Source organism: Python bivittatus, unplaced genomic scaffold (assembly GCF_059951505.1).
Source record: "Python bivittatus isolate LINGU-HERP-01145 unplaced genomic scaffold, Pbiv_v1 ctg000120_np1212, whole genome shotgun sequence".
In the NCBI taxonomy this organism is placed as follows: Eukaryota; Metazoa; Chordata; class Lepidosauria; order Squamata; family Pythonidae; genus Python; species Python bivittatus.
In genome coordinates this window covers 7,864,166-7,888,214 of record NW_028277037.1, presented here as the reverse complement: position 1 = coordinate 7,888,214, position 24,049 = coordinate 7,864,166, and the positions used below count along the sequence as shown (strand labels likewise).

General features: G+C 39.3%; 1 protein-coding gene across 1 annotated transcript in view; it reads right to left on the bottom strand.

The window, feature by feature from the left end:
* LRRC17 (leucine rich repeat containing 17) overlaps positions 1-24,049 on the bottom strand; it is a 36,295-nt gene that overhangs the window by 5,175 nt on the left and 7,071 nt on the right. The window contains exons 3-4 of the mRNA XM_088134949.1: positions 5,930-6,816; positions 4,117-4,272 (exon numbers count right to left, since the gene is read on the bottom strand). Of these exons, the coding sequence (XP_087991075.1) occupies positions 4,117-4,272; positions 5,930-6,683 (910 nt within the window). The 5' untranslated portion in view covers positions 6,684-6,816. The remainder of the gene's footprint in view (positions 1-4,116; positions 4,273-5,929; positions 6,817-24,049) is intronic.

Sequence of the window (24,049 nt, the reverse complement as noted above, 5' to 3'; positions counted from 1 at the left end):
AATATGTATCCTGAGTGTCTGTTAGTACACTGCATGTATCTCCTAGTTGATGGGATATATACAAGAGTGTGCTGGCTGCATAGGTCATTTCTAGATTAGAGATCTTGACTGGCATAGAATTGCATGAGTATGTTTGAGGACAAACTGAACTTAATACTGGCAAAATGTCCCAGACCTGACTGGTACTATCCTTACTGTTTGCAGCAAATGCTAAAGGTGCCACAAATATGACAAGACTAATAATCTAGTTTACACTTTCTTTAGACTACTAAAAAGCGGTATGTGAAACCCATAGTCAAAGCTATGATGGACCATGGAGATCTACATCTTTAGGCCCATCTGCTGATGACCCTGATATATTGAAGATAATAATGTGGAATGTAAGTTGTAAAGAATGTGGATGAATGAATGAATGAATGAATGAATGAATGAATGAATGAATGAATGAATGAATGAATTGATTGGAAAAGAGAGAGGGAGGAAGGGAGAAAGGTGTTTGTGAAACTAAAAGGGAAAGGGTAGAAGAGATCTGAATAAAAGTAGTCTGATCTGACGGAGTGGGGTTGATGAGTTCATGCAGGTATTATGGCTAAAACCTGGCTCACCTAAAGCAACCAAAGCACTTTGAAGATACAAATTCAAATTTTATTAGACATGCTGACAACAAAACAGTGTATACAGGGCTCTCAGCAAAGCATTGGCAGCTTGTTGAGCAGCCCTGACCAAAAGCTTATATACCTTTGGCCTACTACATTGAAAAGGCAAGACAAAAAAAGCAGACACAGTGTAAACAACAGTATGATGTTGGAATGTTTTTGATAAACCCATCTGGGTGACCATATTATTTATCCCTTCTTCCTAGGTCAGCACAGCAGCTATACTACCTTTGAGTTATGACCAATGAATATAAATAATTTGGTTTACTGAGCCACTGGTCCCTGTTAGATTCCTCCCCCTGTTGCCACTCTGGATCAATTTGGCTTGCTGTGAATGTTTCCTTACAAGAGCACTTTAAGTAGTTCACATGTATGGGGGGCATCTCATAGGTTTTGTAGTGAATGCAGCTCACATGTGTGTGAAGGGGTACCTTCTACCACCACACAGGGAGGTAAAGGTAAAGTTAATGAATAAAGTGTTAGCATGTATGTAAAAAAATACGAATTGGTGTTGTCTAGATTGTTGTGGGGGTGTATGAAAGTAGGAATTTATAGGTTGCTGATAGCTTCACATTATGCTCCAGTGAATGAATGCAATCCAGGAAAAAAAAAAATCCTTAGGAGATATGAATGGATGGGTGAGAATTAGGCAAAAGAGTACAAAAAATGGTGATTGGGTCATTCAGAGACCCAAGAATTCCTACTTTCCAGTAAAGAAAGTTAAGTAAATAGAATTAAGAGCAAACGGGATGAAATGATTTTGGATGAAATGGGAGTAAGGTAAAACTAAAATAAGTATTTTAGAAATGTATATGGAAATGATAGAGATTTGTTGACAAGCGGAATTGAAACAATGCTAATAATGTTAGTATTGAAGAAAATATGATTTAAAATCATGTGGATCATGCTGAAAAATGATAAAGCTACAAGTGTATAGGAGAAATATTAAAATACAGATGTGGTTTGCTTATTTAACATGTACGCAAAGCCTGCATCTATCCCTGGTGATCAGAAGAATACTGACAGATTGTGTTCCCTTACCCAAAAGGAAAAGTAGCAGAGTAACTGCAATACAAGTACATTCAAAAATATCTAATACTAATCCTACAGGGGATTCATTTATTTAGTGGGAAGGAGTTTGATAGAATTCTGACTGAAAGGGCTCAAAAGGTAACAATGAGCAAGATTTGGGAAGCGCAGGTTGGCTTTATGTGAGGGAAGCGATGCGTAAATAAGATTCTTGCTCTTCAGCACGTCCTTGAGGAATGTAAGTTAATGTTGTATATGGATTTAGAGACAACATAGGATAAAGTGAAAAGGTTGGATTATGGAATGTTTGGTGTGACTATGGAGCTGAAGGTTAGTTGCTGAATGCAAAAAGATCAGTATGTTATGGACTAAATGGAATGCTTAGTAAATGGCGTGATACTGAGCAGAGGTAAGACATTCACGTGTGATGCCTGTTTGCCTGTTAATGGATAAATCTTTATGGAAAAATTGTGACATTAAGGCTGTGTGTGTTTGGGACATGATTGTGCATGTCCTATTGTATGCAGACAATGCCAATTTGCAGCAATTTGCAGTGAATATTAGACAGATTGTGTGATACGGCAAGGATATGGATCTGTAAAATAATGTATCAAAACTCAAATAGAAGAAATGGAGTGAATGATTTCTAGTTGTACTTAATGGTGAAAAACTAGAGCAAATAGATTAATTTGTATTTCTTGGTAGAATATTTACTGACCATGGGAAAACGAATAAGCATCAAATTTTAGAACAAGTATAGGAAGGAAGAGTGAGTTAATAATCTTTTTAGAGTCTTGGATGAGATATTTTGGCAACTTATTCATTGTTCCGTTTGGTGGTAATTCTCTCCCCACCCACTGCACCCAAGTTTATCAAATATCTACCCCAGTTGGCCTCTAGTTTCACAATCAGAAATTCAAAAACTAATTTCTCAGTTGAAAAATGGCAAGCCCCAGGTAAAAATATGAATATTCTGGAATTACTGAAAAAAAATCCTCACTCGTGGGCCTCTATGTTAGCCACCCAGTTTACTGCCATTAATAATTCTCTATTGCTATCCAAAAGAGTGGCTTAATTCTATCACTCTCTAGTATACAAGAAAGGTAATAGGCAAAATACTGCTATTGTCCAATTAGTTTATTGTCAATAATTAGCAAACTCTATGCCCAATTTTTGTACCATAAAAATTTAGATTGGATATACTCAGAAAATATCTTGGCTTCTGAACAAACAGGTTTTAGATCAGGATATTCCACCATGGATCAATGTGCAATTTTGTACCATTTAGCTGAAAAGCTGTATTCTTGTGCCCATATTGTTCAATTTAATTATAAATGACATCGTTGCAGCTCTTTCTAAATCAGAATTTCACACTCCAACACTTACCCACCATCCTATTTCAATTCTTCTGTATGCAGATGATAAGGCCATTTTATTCATAACCCAAGTGGACCTTCATAGATGCCTAGCTGCTTTAGCATCCTACTGTTCTAGGGAATTTCTTGAACTCAATTAATCAAAAACTAAAGTTCTTTTCTCTAGAACGCACTTTAAGTTCCCTGTTAAATGGGAAATTAATAAAAGACCACTTGGTTAAAGACTTCAAATACCTAGGCATCTACTTCCAACCCTCCACCCACTTAGTCATCAAGGCAGTAATTACATTCCTGCAGCAATTAAACTACATAAATGCATGAAGGAAGGATTGGTTGAGAGGGAAAACCAATAAAATTGTGATTGAATGTAGTTGATGAGATCCTCAGGAAGAAAGTAGAAAGAAGTTTAAAGAACAAAAAGCAAGATATGGAGTCATGCATGGACACGATAGTATAAAGATAGTTTGCCAAAATAAAAAGGTATGGACAGAGAGTGCATGGTGTTGGTGTAAACTAGATTAAGATATATTTTTCTTTTCTTTTCTCATACCATCACCTCTTTTGCTTGCTCTTTCTGATTCCTTTTCTGTGCTTTGCATAGCTTTGCTTATTTTGAGATATATTCATGTGACAGGTACATATGTAGCTAGATGCAATTACAGTTGTTCTTTAGGCTAATCTGGGAAATAGGGATGGAGAACACAGCACCGGTATACCTCTTACTAATACCCTCCATGGTTGTAGTGACTGAATGCCTGAAGAGGGCTAAAGAGCTCGTTTGGAATGTATCTAGTATTTTTGTATCTCCTTTTGAAAAGTAAGTCTTCCATATAGCACAAACTTATGGAAACTGGAAAGAACACTGGATACATTATGATATGGAATATGACTCTATCTATCTATATCTACATATATATATCTGTCTAAAGCAGTGTTTTTCAAACTTGGCAACTTTAAGATGCATGGACTTCAACTCTCAGAATTCCCCCCAGCCAGTATGAATGGTAACAATCCCTTTAAATATCATGGTTCTCATCTTCATAAAGTTTGCTCACCTGGGTCTATGTGAATTATTCCATTGCTGCTGAGATTTAGCACCTTCAGGTCATCAATTTCTTCAAACTCCTTGGGTCGTAGTAGAGTGATTTTATTATTGGAAAGATCAAGTTTAACTGTGTCTGGAGGTATATTGCTAGGGACTTTTTTTAAATCTTGAAAGAAAAAAATACAATTACAGGGAAAGAGGCATTATAAACTTGGTGTCCCATGTTCCGCATACATTAGCAAAGTTTTCCAAAATGTTGGGAAACATAGGTTTCTCAACGGCACTATTGGGTCTTTTTACCTTTCAAAACTGATACCCAGTCAAAGTAACTAACATCAGTAACTAACATCAGCTTGGCTGCAGAATATTTTAGGAACTATTTCTTGCAAAGTGATTCTGCCCATCTCATGCGCATTCCAGGGAATGCTCTGGGTCTTGTCCCTGAGAGAAATCAAGAGAAAATGGTTCCAGAGGCAATATTTTTCTATAATGGACCCAAGCCGCCTCCAAAAGCCATTCCTTGACCCAACAATCAGCCAGTCTTCAGCCTCCCCTTGGAGTGCTGGATCTTTTTCAATTATGGTTCAATTCTGGGTACAGAACTGAGACCACATTGATTGCATGACCTATGGTGGGATCAGGATAAGTTGATTCTGACCCTACTGGCTCTGCTTGATCTCTCAAATTCAATGCCGTTAATCATGGTATCCTTCTAGACAGTCTTTGTGGGTTGGATGTACTGTCTTATAGTGGTTTTCCTTCTTTCAAAGGGGCAGTTTTAGCTGGGCGGGAGATGTCAAGTGTGAGGGTCCTCTCTTGGGAGGTGCCACAAGGCTTGACTCTCTCTCATACACACCCTATTCAATATATGAAGCCCCTGGGAGAGGTCATCTGCTGGCACAGGGTCATTATGTACATCTTGACACTGAACCAAACAGGAGATGTGATTAATGTTCTGTCTCAGTGCCTGGATCTGGATGGGAGGAGCAGATTCAGTTCCAACAAGATGGAGTGGCTGTAGGTTCAGAACCCATCCAGGTGCCAGTGAGTTTTGTGTTCTCCCTGTGCTGAAGTGGATCACAAATTGGGAGTCATCAAAGAGCAGGTGGCAACTATGGCCAGAGGGATTTTTGCATAATTATATCTTTTGTGCCAATTGCAATTATTCTTGGATCAGGGGTCTTTTCTCAGTGTCACTCTGCTTTGATCAGAATGGATTGGACAACTGTAACACATTCTAAATGGGGCCGAGTAGTTACAGTTGTACGTACTTATTCCATGTGACGGTTCTACTGTGAGAATGCTGATTACAGTATCTGTGTGCAATCTGGGTGCTGGTTGTCATGTTTAAAGTCACATGTGACTTGGGCCTGGAGTATCTTGTAGACCACCTTCTCCCTTTATAAGCCTGCTGAATAAGATCTGACAGGGAGAGCTCCCTCTGGGTTCCTGCTCCTGAAGAGTGCTTTCATCAGGGACAATGAGGGACACAATTTTCTGTTGATGCCCCCTCTTTTGGAACAGTGTGCCCCCGGAAATCAGGTTGTCCTCAACCCTGTCAAATTATGAAAAGCAATTAATATCTAGCTTTTTTCAGAGCACCTTTGGGGTCTGATCTGAATCTATTCTGCAGCAAAATTTGGATTTTTTTTACTGGATGCTGTTCCTTGGTGCTTTGATGTACTTATTGTTTAAATGTTTATTGCTTTGAATCTTGTTACTGGATGGGGCAAAGTTATCTGCTCAAAGTCCTATATGATTGGAGCAGTATTTAAGCCTTAGTAAGTAAATAAATAAATACTGTGCAATTGGCATATACAAACCTTTCCTTCTGCAGTCTAGTGTTTGTACCGGAAACACATACATGTGGCAAAGTGAAGAATCAAATTCAGGTCTAGTGATTTCAGGTTTTGGTACTGGTTGCGGGCCCACCTTTTCGCCACAGATCTGTTCAACCTGTATCAGCTTGAGCTTTTGACCTTTCAGTTCTGCTGGATATACACACTTAGCATAATTTGCCAAGTTCCTGTTCCTTGGAAGCTGCAGCATTGTTATAAGCGATTCCATCTGACAGTTGCACTGCCAAGGATTGTCATACAAACGCAAGTAAGTTAAGAAAGGCATGTAAATGAACACCTCTTCCGACAAAACCTTAAGTTTATTGTGCTGTAGTAAAAGCGTGGTCAGTTTGTTCAAACCCCAAAAAGCTTGATCCTCAATTTTTGATATCTCATTCTGTTGCAAATCTAGACTTTTCAGTTTTTGGAATTTGGAGAACATGTTGTTCTTTAGCTTACGAATTGAGTTTTGCGCTAGGAGCATGTGCTTTAAGTCTTCAGGCCACTCGGGCAGTACAAATGTCAGTTTTCTTTCTTGACAATCTAAGTATTTCTCAAACAGAGAAGTATAGATGTCACATGGGGGATTTGGGGTAAAGCGCTTCACAGTGCTGGATGCTTTTCCTAAGCCACTTGCTTTTCTGTTGTTTGCTTTTTTTCTTGAATTTCCATTTCTTGTTTTCCTCAGATCAGCTGCTTGACTAAAGAAAAGTAGTATTATAATGGTAACCACTTGCATCCTGACATCCAGCTGGCCCCAATTACTTTATACGACAGCTGGAACAGTAAGAGTATTCCTTTGAAATGTGAGTTCGGAAGTCTTTAACGTGATTCTGTATTAAGGAGGCACAGCTGGGGTATATGGAATTTCTCTGTTAGGAAAAAAAGTCCACAGCATTTTAAAGATATTGAGGTGAAAGTTGACAGAATAAATTAAAACCAAAGGTCTAGCTATTATTTCTAATATAATATACACAATATTGTGGCTTTCCTTAACATAAAAAGTCTTTTCTTAACATAAATGCTTGCAATTGTGGCTGATGAGTTAGCATAATTGCTTCTTGAACCAAGTGCAGGAACAGTCAGGAATAGAGAGCTCCAGATTTTTCCTCCTGAGGACCTGGTGGGCAGTTGTACTGAGTCATCACCAGTGATGGGTGGGTGTTGAAGCCCTTGGATTGAAGTCTGACTCAATCCTACCATGACCAAGTGGCTGTGGTTATTGGAACAGCCTAGGTCTGGACTGGATTTTCATCTTTACTCTTGAATGAAGTTGCACTTCTCCATTCAGAGTTGTGCCCAATCTGGGAGGCCACTTGGGCTCATTGCTTCTGCTTAAAGAAAAGGTAGCAGCTGTGGCCAAGAGGAACTTTGCAAATTGCATCTGGTGTGCCAGTTGCACCCTTCCTGGACTAGGTGGATCTCCAGACAGTCACTCATGCCCTTGTCACCTCAGGGCTCAACTACTGCAATGTGCTTTACATGAGACTGCCCTTGAAGATTACTCGGAAGCTTCAACTGGTCCAGAATGCAGCAATGCTGGTAGTGGTGGGCTTGCCTTGTCCACATGACACTCCTGCTTCGTGAGCTGCACTGGTTGGCAGTGGACCTCTGGATACAATTTAAGGTGCTGGTTATCACCTATAAAGCTCTACATAGCATAGGGCCAAGTTATTTTAGGGGCCGCCTGTTTCTGGGGGTTTCTGCCCAGCTAATATGAGTTGGTAGAGTGGGCTTGCTCAGGATTCCTTTGAGTAAACAGTGGCACCTATTGGGGCTCAGGAAGCATGTCTTATCTGTTGCAGCGCCTGGCCTCTGGAATGAGATTCCACTGAGATCCATATGGCTCCTACCTTGATGGTATTCTAGAAGGCCTTAAAGATCTGGCTGTTCTCCCTGGCCTTGGGCTACGGTGGACGCGCATTCTTGTGGATCTTGGGTTGCATGTTTTTCCTGGTTGCTTGGCTGGGCCATTTGTTTCATTGTTTATTGAATATTGCTTTTTAAAAAAAATTGCTGTGTTATTTTTTGAGCTGCCCAGAGTCAGCCTGAAGTCAGGCAATGCCAAAACTGAATGCAATAAATGAAATAAAATAAATTGGATTGTTCCTATGTGACCTTTCCCACAAATCCCAGGGAGTCCCTGGTTTTCCAAGAAACTCTAGGAGATGAAATGACTGAAGAGATCCCTAGAGTGCCTGCTCTCTGGAATAATATTCCCTTAGAGGTTTAAATAATCCTGACCTTGCTATCCTTTAAACTGGATTAGGGGAGTATATGCCTTCTGTTAGATTTTATTTATGTGTTGGGTATATTAGTCCCAGGTTATCACTGCCTTTTTTCTTTTATTGTATCAGGTGCATTTTTAACTTGTACAGCACCCAGAGTTGTTATGAACAGCCTTGTAAATTTGATCAATAAATTAATCGTGATCATATTGCAGCTAGCAGCCATCTCAGTCTGAGCACTGGGGATAACATATGTGATGTCAGGAGCTATAGAAAGCACATGCTTTAATATAACGCTTTAATTCTAAAAACGTTTTATATAATCCCAGTGGAAGACCGTCCCAGTGTGATTCATTGTAGGGAAAATAAATTATTAATTTATGTGACATGAGCTCAGATTTTATTTCCTAATGTACACACACGTTAGTACATCGTCAGCATTTTCACATTTTGTAAGTAGAATTTAAAATATAAAGTAGACCCATTAAAACAAGTAAGAGAAGTTAGTTGCGATTACTGTAGATTCAGTTGACTGCTTACACAGAAGTTTAATGTGAAAGCTTGGGGGGGTAGTTTCTTCTTTCTATTTTTATTGACCTTATGGCTATAGAATTTACTTTGTTCTAGATAAGGCAGCTGAGCCACAGGCTTTGACATTGCCCAGAATTAGAAGACTGTCCTGACTGAATGCAGGGGATTGACCATATGCTTCTTCCATTGACTAAATTGAACTGAGTTATTTCCATAGAGCTATTAATGTGTGCAGAACCTATCTGGTAGTACTCTCGTGGTAGTCCGCATTTCTCCTTGTCACAGAGATGGCCTTGAGGGAAATATTCAGATGCCATTACAAAAACAAAAAGGGCAGAAACATACCTTGAACCCTGGAAAAGGAGTGTTGCGGCCAAAACCCGGCACACCTAAAGCAACCAAATCACTTTGAAGATACAACATAATTTTATTTGCATGCATATAAGCAATAATAGAGCATTATGATTGTTGTTGGTGTTGGTGGTTGTTGGTGTTATTATTATTGTATTTTGAGGCCACCTGACTCCATAGTTACTCTAGGCAGCTTACAGATAAAAATTAAAAGAGAACAAAATGTGTCAAGAAGAAAAAGAAGACAGCTAAGTGGAAATTAAAACCCAAGAAGCCAAGCAGCCAACAGCCAAGCAAAGAGGCTCGACTCCCATTCTAGCCCAGGGCCTGGGAGAACAACCAGGTCTTAGCAGTGATGAAAAGTCAGAAGGGTAGGAGCAGTAGTCTCTCCGGGGACGTATCATTCCATAGAGCAGAGCCATCACTAAGAGCATGCTTCCTAGGTGCAGTAAGATGTTGCTGCTTAATGGATGGGACCTAATAGGCTGGCTCCCCTTTGACTCCTTGGGTTATAAGAGGCAGGGGAGGGAAAGCCCACATTGGTTAACGTAGCCTGTCTCAACAGAACTTAGTTCTGGCCCTCTTGTGGAGTTTGTTTCCTAATCTGGACAACTTGAAGAGCTGACACCACACTTACCAAGAGGAATCTGTGTTGTCTTGTCCAGAAAATTGTATTCTTGTTGATTCATTCTTAGTAAAACAACCACTGAGTCTAGAGTAAATTCAATGCATGATCTTAACATTTGGCTTTTCTTTTTAAAGGACAATGGTGTCCTCCAAATACAGTGAGGCAAAAAAGTATTTAGTCAGCCACCAATTGTGCAAGTTCTCCCACTTAAAAAGATGAGAGAGGCCTGTAATTTTCATCATAGGTATACCTCAACTATGAGAGACAAAATGAGAAAAAAAATCCAGAAAATCACATTGTCTGATTTTTAAAGAATTTATTTGCAAATCATGGTGGAAAATAAGTATTTGGTCACCTATAAACAAGCAAGATGTCTGGCTCTCACAGACCTGTAACTACTTCTTTAAGAGGCTCCTCTGTCCTCCACTTGTTACCTGTAGTAATGGCACCTGTTTGACCTTGTTATCAGTATAAAAGACACCTGTCCACAACCTCAAACAGTCACACTCCAAACTCCACTATGGCCAAGACCAAAGAGCTGTTGAAGCACACCAGAAACAAAACTAGACCTGCACCAGGCTGGGAAGACTGAATCTGCAATAGGCAAGCAGCTTGGTGTGAAGAAATCAACTGTGGGAGCAATAATTAGAGAATGGAAGACATATAAGACCACTGATAATCTCCCTTGATCTGGGGCTCCATGCAAGATCTCACCCTGTGGGATCAAAATGATCACAAGAACAGTGAGCAAAAATCCCAGAACCACATGGGGGGACCTAGTGAATGACCTGCAGAGAGCTGGGACCAAAGTAACAAAGGCTACCATCAGTAACACACTAGGCCGCCAGGGACTCAAATCCTGCAGTGCCAGATGTGTCCCCCTGCTTAAGCCAGTACATGTCCGGGCCCATCTGAAGTTTGCTAGAGAGCATTTGGATGATCCAGAAGAGGATTGGGAGAATGTCATATGGTCAGATGAAACCAAAGTAGAACGTTTTGGTCTAAACTCAACTCGTCGTGTTTGGAGGAAAGAGAATGCTGAGTTGCATCCAAAGAACACCATACCTACTGTGAAGCATGGGGGTGGAAACATCATGCTTTGGGGCTGTTTTTCTGCAAAGGGACCAGGACGACTGATCCGTGTAAAGGAAAGAATGAATGGGGCCATGTATCGTGAGCTTTTGAGTGAACACCTCCTTCCATCAGCAAGGGCATTGAAGATGAAACGTGGCTGGGTCTTTCAGCATGACAATGATCCCAAACACACCGCCCGGGCAACGAAGGAGTGGCTTCGTAAGAAGCATTTCAAGGTCCTGGAGTGGCCTAGCCAGTCTCCAGATCTCAACCCCATGGAAAACCTTTGGAGGGAGTTGAAAGTCCGTGTTGCCCAGCGACAGCCCCAAAACATCACTGCTCTAGAGGAGATCTGCATGGAGGAATGGGCCAAAATACCAGCAACAGTTTGTGAAAACCTTGTAAAGACTTACAGAAAACATTTGACCTCTGTCATTGCCAACAAAGGATATATAACAAGGTATTGAGATGATTGGAAGGATCGATAATGAAGCTCAAGCTCAGATACTTTGGTCACCTAATGTGAAGAGAGATCTCTTTGGAGAAGACCCTGATGCTGGGAAAGATTGAAGGCAAAAGGAGAAGAGGACGGCAGAGGATGAGATGGTTAGATAGCATCACTGAAGCAATGAGCATGAAACTGAGCAAACTCAGGGAGGCAGTGAAGGACAGGAAGGCCTGGCGCAATATGGTTCATGGGGTCACAGAGTCGGACACAACTTAATGACTAAACAACATTGAGATGAACTTTTGATATTGACCAAATCCTTATTTTCCACCATGATTTGCAAATAAATTCTTTAAAAATCAGACAATGTGATTTTCTGGATTTTTTCCCCCATTTTGTCTCTCATAGTTGAGGTATACCTATGATGAAAATTACAGGCCTCTCTCATCTTTTTCAGTGGGAGAACTTGCACAATTGGTGGCTAGCTAAATACTTTTTTGCCCCACTGTATGTGGCTAGTGGCACTCCTTGAGCTGGATATACAACTCTTCCAAAGAGTTTTAGGAAGCTATCACAATGAACTTAGTCAAACAGAAACCAGTGTGGTATAGTGCCTAAGGTGTTGGCACTGGGGACAGTCAGGTTCAAGTTCATCCTCAGCCATTAAAGGTCACTGGGTATCTTTGCACCAGTCACTGTCTCTCAGTGAAACCTACTTTACAGGGTTGTTACTATAGGGAAATAGAAGGAGAGAGTGCTGTGTATGCCACTTTGAACTCCAGAATGAAAGGTGGAATCTAAATTTGATAAAACAAACAAGCAAGCAAATAAATAAAATATTCTGAGTAATTCTTTAGGTAGTGTCAACTATCTCCCCTTTTGTCTTCCTTCTTCCCCTTGCCTGCAACTGGACTCCAATCACACAAGGAAAATGTTTCATTTTGATTTAGGGTGGTTTGGTGAACTCAGCTGGTTGTGGTTTATTTTAACAAATCACGGTAATCCATTGTGTGCTGATTATTTTTCTCAATGGAGTCAGGATCTAAAAAATAACCTCATTTCAGTTTCAATATTGAGCCCCTTATTGCCTACTTAAAAGCATTTATTTTGGATTGCTGTAGACCAGTGTTTCTCAATCTCAGCAACCTGAAGATGGGTGGACTTCAACTCCATGCTGGCTGGGGAATTCTGGGAGTTGAAGTCTACCATCTTTAAGTTGTCGAGGTTGAGAAACACTGCTGTAGACAATGTAGAAAATTCTATTTTCAATAAAATATTGAATTTATAACCAAAAATAGGGAAGTTTAGGATAGCTTGTACCATGCAGTGTTGTTTTTTTAAAACATTTGTGATCAGCCAGAATCTTTTGGTGGCCAAAGACTATACTCAGTAACTGGGGGGTTGGTGGGGGGAGAGAGTTGTGAAGCCATGGAGCAAGAATAGATTGTTGGGGGTGAATTTGGAAAGGTTTCTTTTCCTTTTGTACTTGTGATATGACAATTTTAGGATTTACATGAGAGTTTTCATCTGTTTCATAGCTTAAAATGGCAGGAAATTATGATGTCAGTTTTCAGCAGTCATGGTGAAAGAGGCACTAGATTTCAGCCACTTTAAAAAAAAGATCTTGATTGCCACAAGTTGCCTACCTTACTCTAAATTTATTATTTCTGTTTTGGGTACTTCAAGATTTCAACTAGGATATCAATTCTCTGCAGCATATACTTCTCCAATCTCTTGCTGTCATTTTCATTCTATGTCCTTCTACTGTCTGTAGTGCAAACATTCATTCCTGTTCTAAGTTTAAGCTCTTTTACCTAATAAACTAGTCCATATTCAGACGGTTGTATATTAACCAAGTCATTTTTTTCTCTCTGAATGTGCATATATGTGTTCAACTACATACTATTTAAAAGATTGCTTTAGTTCTTTTTCCTGTTTAATGTAAATCTTCTCATTTTTGTTGAGGAATCTGTTGTGTTTCTTCTTTCCCATTGATTTAATTAAGTGAATACATATGGCGGTTCATTCATACGAGTAGAGAATGCATAGCAAAGGATTTAGCTGCTTTTCTCTAAGCCAGACTAAATCTGGATCTAATTTATGGCAAGTACCCTTAAATAACTAACGCTAAATAAGTTCTACTGTTCATGCCTAAAATAGATCATCCTCTAAATAATGTAATATAAATCTTTCTTTGGTCAAATCGGATTACTCATTTTTTCAGTAACTGAACTTTATATTGTTATTCCCCTTGTATTGCCAATTTGGGATTGATTTAATAAAAAGTACTGGATATGTATTACCTCATATTTTTCAATAAAATCAAGCTATTGATTTCTCTATTTTAGGTCAGTGTATGAATTTACAAGAGTTAAATGTTTCTGAATGTCAAAGATTAAATGTAAGTATTACCATTACAAATGTGAGATGAAGTTAGAAACTTCAAGGTGGAAAACCAAAGTTCTAATATTAATTTCTGCAGAAATTGTAGGCTCTGAAACATTATATAAAATATGCTTTGGGTATAAAAACTGACCATACTTTGTAATCAAGACGAGCTTAGACACATAGATTCCATTTCAACAATGGTTTTTATAGACAGATATATTTTTTAGAAAACCTGGAGGATTATAATATGTGAGGCTTCAAAGATGATTTGCCTCAATATTTCTTAAAATGCTTTTATAAAAACATTTCCATTTGTTAGCTAATACTATTGGTATATTAACATCATTATTTTGGAACATGTATGATTTTGGCGGGGGGTGGGGTAGTCTGAAAGCAATACCAACTCATTAGGCATCTTTACTAGTGGAAAGAAATACAAGTTGATAGCTGAAATTCTATATTCACCTTTATATACTGAAGACAGCATCTTTTCATACTGTATTTATATGAATAAAAGAGAATGTATTGTTTGGGTGCATAACTAGAAACTGATTGAAGTGTTTCAGTTGAAGATGAAAGAAAAGTTCTCTTCTAGAAATATATTGGCAACTCCTAGTTTTATGCCAGCTTGGGATGGCCTTAGACATTTAATGATCAAATCTACAGCCCACAAGTGTTGAACTTCACTGTTCTGAACAGCTTCTGTTCTCCGAACACTTAACAGAGGCAGTCCCACCACAATAAGCTTAACTGGATAATGTAAATGCTGATAGTTAAACCTATGTAGCCCATTGTTATACATGAAGATCTTTGGACTGAGGTGATCCTCCAGAGAAAGTTATTCTAAGAACAGGAATGACAAAATTTAAGGGGACCCAACAATTTTTGTTGCAGTTAAAATATATTGCTTGGGGCAATTAATTTGGAATGTAGTGGCGGTGTTTTAACATTACAGTATTTCTAACTGTTAAAGTATTGAATCACTTGAATAGCTGTTGATACAGAATGATTGTATCCCACTTTAAACAATAAAACCAAGTCTGGCTTTTCTTTCTGAACAGGATGAATTAATCAGACTTGTAGCAGAAGGTTGTTCAGCTCTCCTTTACTTGAATTTATCTCACACAAACATTTCAAATGGAACACTAGCACTTCTGCCTAGGTAATATATATAGATATATACATACACACTTATATATAAGAGCAATGGACTGCATGGACTGTATGTAATATAGAAGACTTTGAGAAGTTCTCTTAACACCATCTTTGTTAAATCATCTGTCTCAACTTCATGCCTGTTTCTCTGAGCCTTACCACATTGCAAACCATTAAGGATGAAAGTCATTCCCAAGAAAAAGCAAATGCCGCCCACTGACTCTGTGTCACTCCTACTGCCATAGTTTGCAGATCAAGATCTGTGAGGCAGAGTGCATGCTAGTGAGACAGTCCTTCCAATCACAATAGAAGAATTGGAAATATGTACAGGCAGAGGTGTATATGGCTGCCTGAAATAAACTGTTATCAGACTGGAGGCAGCTCTGTGAGCTCAGGGTGCCTTCAGGAGCATGGGGAGGGCCTCTGCTGCATATGGTGCGTGGGACTATTTGGTCTGCAAAATTTTGGAGGATTGCTAGATGGCAACAAAGACCCTTTTCCATCTCTCTTTGCTTCCATCTAGTGGTTGTCTGGATTTTGGTAGCTTCAATCAGGTATCCCTAGTGGTAGACTTCTGTTTCTCTTTTGTCCATGTCTGTTGTGCCCCTTTTTTCTTTTCTACCACTCTCTCAAATTAATGTGAAACAATTGTTAGTCAAGTTCTTTCTACATTGGGCATTAGCTGTTATGCTTTTGTGGTAAAGGTTCTTGGCCAAGATTCAGGTTCAGCTCCACCTTCAGACTTTGAAACTTAGTGACTCAAGGCCAGTAACTCTCTCAGCTTAACCTACCTCCTATGGCTGCTCTTAATGGAGATAAAATGAAGGAATCGCTTCATATAAGCCTCCTGGAGGAAAGGGGAGGTATTATTCTAGCAAATAAAAATCTTTACAGTATTTCAGCAACTCTGTTTTGTCACTGTGATGATTCTTCATTTCACAATGAGAATCTCAACTGAGAATACAGTAAGTTTTTCAAGGCCATCCAGTTAATTTCTGACTAATTAGTGATCGCTCATATCCTCCCACAAAAGAATGAAATTCAGTGCTCCATCTCTTGCCTACTTTACCTTATCATTTAAATTTAACACCTGCATTTTTGCTCCTTGCATTACTCAGTTCCACTTAAGACTCTCTTGCGTTGGAAACAGACATGTCACTGAAAGCCTACAAATCTGTGTTAATTTTCTGCTGCTTACAAAAAACATACAGAGCATGCCTAATTATGTTTGACACCGAAATGGAGAAGGAAAATAGAACAGAAGTGCATATATATAGCAAAGCTTTAATAAGAAACAATGTTTATAATTTACAGCGCTAAATATATTTAGAACAATGTTTCTCAGCCTTGGCAACTTTAAGACGAGTGGACTTCAACTCCCAGAATTCCCTGGCCAGCACTTGTCTTAAAGTTGCCAAGGTTGAGAAACACCGTTCTAAAATGTGCTGCCTTCTTAGATTTAGCCAAGGTGGGCTTCTTCAGGGAGCAGTCTTTGGACAAAACTGGATTGACAGTGCACGTGATAAGGGGAACCGCTATTTTTCTAATAATGGATTCGATTCTGAACATTTCTTTACCTGCTCTCCCATTTCGTACGTGTGACAAAAATCTCAGGCTATTATTTTCTTCAAAATTCCAGAATCCCAGCTATAACATTTATTTCCCATTTTCCCATTTATTTCCCCATTTTCAGGAGCATTGCCATTCCTCAAAACTTTGCCGCACCCCAACCAGTTAAAATAACCTAAAATACAGTATATACCAAAAATATGACCTAAGAAAAAAGTTTTCTGTAGGAGGTGAAATTGTACCAGAGATGTGGCCTTAAAGCTCTTAAAAGGTAATGAGTTTCAAAAAAATGTATGCTACAACAGTCAGAGCTGAAAAACATCTTCACCAGTGCACCTTGGAGAGAATAGGGACATACAAAAAGGCCTCTCTTGAGAGGAGAGGCTGGAGAAGACTCATGCAGGAGGAGTTACATACCTTAAATCCTGTCCTTGCAGCAAGATTAAAATACATGGAGGCACCAGATCTGCTTATCGCAAGAGACCCAATGAGCTGCTAAAGATTCAAACAGGCCATTAAATCCAGTTCTTGATTACAGCTTTAATATTTGCCAAGAGACCTGATTACATAGATAGTCAGTCAGTCTCTACTGACTAAAGCACTATCGGGCTCAGGGGGACAGCCCGAACCTTTAAAAGGTTCCTACAGCTGCAAGGCAACCTTTGTGAAAGAGATGTCCATTCTATCAGCTGTTTCTTGTTCCATGCCACGTGACACTTGGCCCTTAAGAATAATTGGCCTGGCACTAGCTGAACAAGCTCTCTAATACATCTGCAGAATGATCCTGTTCGTACTGATTCGGTTGTAAGCCCCGCTGAGTTTTGAAATGCATTCCTAATGGGCACTGAACTTCAGTCTTACAGGAGATTTTAAAATAATAAATGAAACCGAAAGGGATGTTTCAGCGTGTCAGAGGCTTGTGGCTTTTATTTTTTATTTTTTCTCCTTTTTCCAAAAGTAGTGGAGTGGGGAGCCACTGACTTACATGACGTCTGTGGAGTTACATCCGCGTATTAATTAAATTGAGTACATCTATAATACTTGTCACTAAGAAGAAAAATAGAGACAAATATTTATTTTGCTCTTTATTTTATTCTGCCTTTGCCTTGAGAACGTGCAGCACATTCTTACCTTGTTTATCCAAAAGCTAGCACCACTGATTTCAGCTGAACTTTCTTTTAAATAAATATTTTTAGAACTGCAGCCAAGTTGAGACCAATGATCTGATGTATCTGTGATGGTTCTGTAGTGCATATACATAGGCGTGCTTATTCATATTTATTTGATTGTATTTAATTATACAAAATTTGAGTGATAACAACTGATGTGTTAAAACCTAAATATGAAAAACTAACCATAAATAATCCTATTTCTGGGCAATAAGAACCAAGTGAGAACTTGTACACCTCTGCAAAATTCTGAGATTTGTTCTGCAAGGATATTCAATAGTCAGTACCCAAAACAGGCTCTTGTTTGCCCCCTCATCTGAATGAGCCTGCGAGGTGGTTGTATGATGTTAGGTGACTGTTATTCTCCCGCTATCCTGGCTTTTTCATGATTTTATTTTGCTTTATGTTCAGTGTTTTAAGATTGGCTTTTTGGTTTTAATGGTTGCTGGGTTTGTACGCTGCCCAGAGTCCTGTTGTGTGAGATGGGCGGCCATATAAATTTGCTAAATAAATAAATGAATATTGAACCTGAAAGAGCACCTTGACTGATCTTAAACATTTTGAAGGGACAGGACCTCTCAAGCAGGCCTTTTAAGGTTTTTGCAGGTTTCATTAGAAACTTGAATTGTGCCTGAAAGGAAGAAGAGAGCAGTGCCCACAACGGAGTCCAGACAATATACTTCTTCCGTCTCATAGCATGTAGAGGGGATGGGATCCAGATTTCCAAATGTCAAACAATGATTAATTAAGTCAGAGGACTCAGTTGGGACTCCAGAACTTTTCCTCTAGTCCCCAGATCTGAAGACACTTATCCGCTGCATATTGGCTCATCGCAATTTGCTTAATCCATTTATTTATAAAGATAGCTTCCCAAATGCTTATTGTTCTGTTCTCTCTATCCATACTTTTTTTTTTTTTTTGCTTTTTGAAAAGCAAAAGGGAAAGGAAGACGAAATTCTTATAAACCAAAATAATTTCTTAATGATGCTGTGGAAGAGTTTTGGTATTACCTGGGAAGGGGGGTTAACTGGAGAGTTTGTTTTATAAAAAGGAACTGAAAGCAAGCATGTGTGTCGGTGTGTCAAGAAAAAGAGTCAAGCCTGGAAGCCAGCAGAGAAACTCCAACCCAAAGCAAGCACCTCAGCAGTAGTCTTCAGACAGCAAGAGAAAAATTAAATTTTTGGACTTGCAAGACCTCTGAGAGGCAGAGCTGAGAGACAGGGGAGAAAAAGACCCTGCAAATTCAAGCAAGCCTACAAACCCAACCAAACCAAGCCAAGCGCACTGTGGGCAACAACCCAGGTACAGAGCTTTACAAACCAGCTCCAGAAACAGAGGACTGTGAGTCCTGTGGGGGAGAGAAAAGCCCATTTGCAAGTCTGTACTGTAAAGCAGTGTTCCTCAACTTTAGCAACTTTAAGATATGTGGACTTCAACTCCCAGAATTCTGAGAGGCTGGCTGGGGAATTCTGGGACTTGAAGTCCACATATCTTAAAGTTGCTAAGGTTGAGGAACACTGCTGTAAAGGAGTGAAAAAAGGTTTTCACATGCAAACAGACTGAGATTGGCTACAAGAGCTGAAGACCTGGGGGAACAGGAAAGATTTAAAGAGTTAAGAAATAGTTAAGAAAACATAGTGCTATAAATACTATATAGCAGCGTTTCTCAACCTTGGCCCCTTTAAGCTGTGTGGACTTCAACTCCCAGAATTCCCTAGCCAGCATGGCTGGCTAGGGAATTCTGGGAGTTGAATTCCACACGGCTTAAAGCGGCCAAGCTGAGAAATGCTGCTGTATAGGAATAGGAACATAGAACATAGAGATAGAAATTTAAGAATAGAAATAGTTGTAAACTTCTAGTAATAGGAATATCGTAGAATAAGATAGGAGTTTAATTTTGTACAATAAGGCGGTTTTCTGTGGGGAAAAACAAATAGTCTTTGTATCTGTACAAAGGTACCATATTAAGGTACCATATTAAGAAAAACCATAATATTTGTACACATACAAACAGTTAATGCCAATTTCTAGTGGCCAAAATATTTATTTTATGGTCTTATTAAACAACTCCATAAATTCATAACATCCATTTTTTTTTGGCCTCCAGAAAAACCACTATGTACACTTTAGATAGCTATGTTGTGAACGTAGCTTCCTTGCTTGCCAGGCTGGCTCAGACGCTCAGTACACATCTGCAAGGGAGGCACAGTTGTTCAAATACAGAGTCAGGTTATCTAAGCTCCTCTCTGCTGGAGATACGAGAAGTTTGGTTATTTTGACAAGAGGCAAAAGTCTGTTGATGGAGGTTGGACCAGAATGGGGTCTCCATTCTTTCCAACACCCTCTGATTAAAGTGAAATCTCCCTAGAAAGCCAAAGAAAGCCAAAGAAAGTCCATGTAAATAAAGCAGAAGCACTTTTACTTTGTCTAATCAAGAATAATAATCTTTATTTCTCTGTACAAGTCAGGGAATAGTGTATAATTTCAACTATTATTCCACACTCCAGGTCGTGTTTGTGATTTTATCTTTAGACCTTTTAGATCACAACTTTTCCTTAGAATTTCCTTGTGTTCTGTGATATTATGGGCCAGGAGCTTTTTATATGTAGCAAACTAGAGAACATTACATTTTATCTTGTAATTTTCTTCTCTAAGTCACTGTGATTTGATCAGCTTGGTATTTATCTCCTTCACCACTGAAGGTTTGAAGTTTAATCTTTAGTTAAAAGATGGGATATCTTTTTTTTAATGTGTGATTTGTTTATATCCTGTGAGATTGATCGGTCTCCCAAGTGAGGAAAGGTAGGGCTGAATCCTCTAGCCAAATACCTCTATACTACAAAACCAGAAAATGGCATAATATTAAAATAATAATCAATTATTATTAATCATCATCAATTAATCATAATCATTATCATCCCCCAGTGAGGCACTACCTTGACGTGGTTGTGGGGCTTGCATGCCACAATAAAGTATTCACAGAAGTAGAATTGGAACAATTGCAAAGGTCTACCCAGGGCAAAGAAATTGAAGGCTTGCTAGAAGTAGCTCAGACTGTAGAGGCAAACTGGAAGAGTTGGCAGTAGAGGAAGCCAGCATAGCTATTGAATTGTTTTCATTCCCAAACCAGGCACCCTCTGCTCTGCCTTCTCCTCAGAAAGAACAAAGCCCTGTAACTAAAAAACAAGAAGAACTGAAACAAAGAATAACTGAGCATCTAGAACAGCACAAAAAGAACAGAATAAGGTTGCCTGCATTGAAGCTTGTTACAAAGAAACAGCTAGCACAAGTATTAAAAGATGCCAATACTGTAATATCAAATATAAGCAGCAGCTCACTGCAAGAAACAAACCAACTGATAACTGCAGCCATGCTAGACATTACTGAATACCTGGCATGCAAAATCAACAAACAAGAAAAAAATCCAAACAGTGCACCACCAAAATGGAAGATCAGGTTGGAAAATAATATCAGCATGCTAAGATCAGATGCAAACAAGCTAGAAAAGATGAAACAGAAGAAGGTGAAGAACAAGACGACCAAAGAATACCTATCAAGAAATATCACCTAGAAACAAGGAAGATCACAGAAGCACTGGAAGTAATAAAGCAGCAAATAATAAGCCATAGCCAAAAAGATCAGCAGATACGAAGCATGAATTGCACACTATAGGCAGAATCTCCAATTTCAGTCGAATCAGAAATATTTCTACCAATCCATCAATGGAGAGACTGCAATGAACCAGTCAACACCTAACAAAGAATAAATAGTGCAGTTCTGGGCGCAGCTATGGGACAACCCAAAGAAATACAACAAGAATGCAGCTTGGATAAAGGAGGTGGATAAGAATAAAAAAAGAAGCTAAAATTAAATAACTTGTAATGACAGCAGAAATGGTGAAAAAATGGGCAAGGAAGATCAAGAATTGGCCAGCACCCAGTGAAGATGAACTACATGGTTTTTGCTTGAAACATCTGACTGGTCTGTACCCACTCATTGCCAAGCAGTTTAACAAGATACTGCAAGGAGGTGAAATTGAAGATTGGTTAACATCTGGCAAAACCTACCTGATAATGAAAGATCCAACAAAAGAGGCAGCACCAAGTAACTGCAGGCCAATTACCTGCTTACCAACAACTTTCAGATTGATAACTGGTGTTGTAGCTGATGCAGTCCAACAGCATCTAGTTGAAAACAAACTGTTTCCATCTGAGGAACAAAAGATCAGCTCCTAATTTACAAGATGATTTTGGAAAACTTCAAGAGAAGGAAGACCAACTTGAATGTAGCTTGGATTTATTATAAGAAGACATTTGACTCCCTGCCACATGACTGGATAATCAAGTGCCTAGAAATAACAGGAGTTAGTAGAAACATCGGAAGCTTTGTGCAAAGATCAATGGCACAATGGAAGACACAGTTGCTGGGAAAGGTTAATATCAAGAGAGGAATCTTTCAAGGACACTCACTATCACCACTACTGTTTGTCATGGCATTGATTCCTCTATCAGCAATACCAAACAAGTCAGGCCATGGCTATCAAACTTCAAAAACATCTGCCAGGCTATTCCACCTCCTTTACTTGGACAATCTGAAGCTGTATGGAAAAACACCATCTGAAATAGAATCGCTGCTCAGTACTGTCCGAATATACAGCCAAGATATTGCAATGGAGTTTGGACTGGACAAATGTGCCACCCTTACCATCAACAGGGGAAAAATAGTGAAAACTGAAGGAATCAAGATGTCCTATGGAAATAACATCAAGAGTCTGGATGAAGAAGATCACTAGAAATACCTGGGCATCATTCAAGCTGACAACATCAAGCACACTGAACTCAAGAAGAAGGTTAGTAGTGAATTCATCATGAGAGTGAAGAAGATCTTAAAGTCCAAACTCAGTGGCGGAAATACCATCAAGGTGATTAACACCTGGGCAATTCCAGTCATTAGATACACAGCTGGAATAGTGGACTGGACTCAAGCAGAACTAGAAGCCCTGGATAGGAAGACCAGAAAAATAATCAATGAATCATGCCCTTCATCCATGCAACGACATTGACAGACTGTACTTACCAAGGAGCATAAGTGGGTGTGGAATGTTGCAAATACACCAGACAGTTGAAGAAGGAAAAAGGGTGTTGGAAGAATATCTGAAGGACAGTGAAGAAGATGCACTGAAGCTAATACACCATGAAGGCTTACTGAATACTGAAGAGACAAAACTGGCCTACAAGAAAGACCAAATGAAGAATAGAAAAGAGACATGGCAAGGCAAAGTATTACATGGCCAGTACACACACACACACACACACAAACCTAGCAGGCAAAGCAGATAACAAGACCTGGCAATGACTAAGAGCAGGAAAACTGAAGAAAGAGATCGAGAGGCTAATTCTGGCTGCACAAGACCAAGCATTAAGAACAAATGCATACAAAGCCAGAATTGAGTAGACACAAATGCCACCTCTGCAAAGAAGCTGAAGAAACAGTGGACCACCTAGTTAGCTGCTGCAAGAAGATCGCACAGACTGATTACAAACAATAGCATGACAAAGTAGCAACAGTGGGGCATTGGAATATCTGCAAGAAATACCATTTGCCTGCAAGCAAGAACTGGTGGGACCACAAAACAGATAAAGTAATAGAAAATCGAGAAGCTAAAGTGCTCTGGGACTTCAGAATTCAAACAGACAAACACCTGCCACACAACACCCCAGACTTAACAATTGTTGATAAGACAGACAAAAAAGTCTGGATAGTGGACATTGCAGTACCTGGAGACAGCAGATTAGAAGAGAAAGAACTGGAGAAAATCACAAAATATGAAGACCTGCAAATAGAAGTAGGACGACTGTGGCAAAAGAAAGCAAAGATAGTACCAAGAGTAATAGGTGCCTTGGATGCAATCCCAGAATATCTGGAGCACCATTTGAACACCTTTGGCATTGACAAAATCACCATCAGTCAATTGCAAAAGGGAGCTTTACTTGGAACAGCTTATATCCTGCGACGATACCTTTAACACCATCAAACAGCAACATCTGCCTGTCCCAGGTCCTTAGGAAGGACTTGATAGGTGGATAAAAATGCCAAATCCAGTCTAAACATCTGGCTGACTGTGTGACCAACAACAACAACAACAATTTTAAAAATCACCAGAAAGTAACATGATGTTACAGCCCTAGTTCTGTCATATACTGGGGTTAGGGGATGGATGCTAGGTGAGGCACCTGCTGAAAGATAGGTGGCAGCAGTGGGACTTAGCAACTCATTATCCCAAATCAGGACATGAACAGTGGAGATAAAGAACCTGAGAGCTTCTGGGAAAGGAGATTTGAAATCTGTAGTCATCTACTCTAAAATTCAGCTGTTCCACTAATTAACTATATCCTCTTTAGCTTTTTGCATTAAGTTTGGATCAGTGTGAATAACTGTGTTCTTCCTGCATCTCTAAATAACATTTGAGTTTTTATTATTTGGATTTTGGAATAGTTACATAGCTTCCAGTTACAAAATCATTGCCCCCCACCATTATTAGCTCAAGTTTAAAGGAAGGCCTCT